Here is a 1,360-nt window from a genome sequence, read left to right as displayed (position 1 = left end):
AACGAGTGGTAAGAGCGGGTCTTGAACCCGGGATCTCCGGATCTCAAAGCAAGCGCCCTAACGACTGGGCTACACTGCCTCCTAAATAAATTAATCAAAACTCTTGATTGGCTGTCTTTTAGAAAAAAGGGCGTGGTTTGCGCATGATCAAAGGCCAAAACAGCGAACAAAAACATAAAGCAAAGAAACTTGTTGAGTTTCGTAACCACCTCCATATATTAAATATGCTGTAACTTACAGACCTTTTTTGACTTCACAATGACGTTGAGCTAACGTGGAAACACCATCGTTTTTTAGCAAACATTTTGTACTACAATGTCTTTAAGAAATATTTGATCGCAATTTTATAAATAAATGCTTGTTCAAATCACTCCTCCTTCGAAAATAGAATTAAAATTTTATTCTAATTTTTTTTTGCAGTTCCAGTCAGTATAGATCATTCCATTGAACAGTCTTAAAGCACTTCAATTTTTTTATTAAATCAGTTACTCAAAATTCTCTTATCATGCAGTGACAAAATAAACACATAAACAGGGAAATAAATACATATACAAACATCGTATTTACATAAAATGAGTATAAATTCTCTACAATTTTCTTAATTTTCTGAACTTTACCTCAAAAGTGAGCCATTAATTAAATAAAATATCTTTCTCTTTGCAAGAGACGCAGTACTTCGCAATTATTGGTAATGATATAGAAACTATAGAAAATGGGGAGGTTCTCGAGGGCGTCAGTTTGACTGCGACTACCAGAACCCTTTAGATCTTGCCTTTCTCGTTATTGTCATTGAAACACCATTTGGATTCAGTGCAACATTTGTTTAGGGAGGTAAAGCAGAATGAACTCAATTTGGTGTCTTAGGTCAAAAACCGCCATCACAGAGATTTCGTATTCCCATATAGACTTCGTTTTTAGTGTCCCAAATTACTATTCTGACGTGTTAAATACATTTGAAACTTGGGGAATAAATTTGTAAATATAATAGAATAAATAATCGACTGAAAGCAATGAATGGATGTGAGTCTAGGAAATGAAAGTAGCAGGAAATTGCTTCAGAAAAACGAACAAAATAACATTGTTATCACTTAAGTGATAGTGACCCTTAAATTTTCTTGCGAAGATAGTGGGTAATTCTTGACACAGCATCATGCATGCAAGTATATATCGATTCTGGTAACAACATAGCTATTCCTGGAAGCAAAACGTTACCAGGAGTTGGATACGTCCAAAGACTGTCCCAAAAAGACTGGTGGACTGCGTCGATGTTCCTTAGTCATCGCGGTCGTAACGTTTGAGAAACTGACCAATACAGACTCAGCAATTAGCGTTTTCCAACTTTTCGAAATAAATTTTTCAG

At 35.3% G+C, this 1,360-nt stretch overlaps 1 protein-coding gene across 1 annotated transcript in view; it reads right to left on the bottom strand.

Moving 5' to 3' along the window:
- Window positions 1-381: 381 nt before the first annotated feature.
- The window catches only part of LOC137971994 (probable cysteine desulfurase), a 27,394-nt gene continuing 26,415 nt past the window's right edge, over window positions 382-1,360 (bottom strand). The window contains exon 19 of the mRNA XM_068818783.1: window positions 382-1,360. This exon is cut by the window's right edge and continues 381 nt beyond it. Coding sequence (XP_068674884.1) covers window positions 1,325-1,360 — 36 coding nt within the window. The 3' untranslated portion in view covers window positions 382-1,324.

The sequence above is a fragment of the Montipora foliosa genome, chromosome 9 (assembly GCF_036669935.1).
Source record: "Montipora foliosa isolate CH-2021 chromosome 9, ASM3666993v2, whole genome shotgun sequence".
Lineage (NCBI taxonomy): Eukaryota > Metazoa > Cnidaria > Anthozoa > Scleractinia > Acroporidae > Montipora > Montipora foliosa.
Note: the sequence above shows the minus strand (reverse complement) of the source record. Positions and strands in the feature narration are given on the sequence as shown.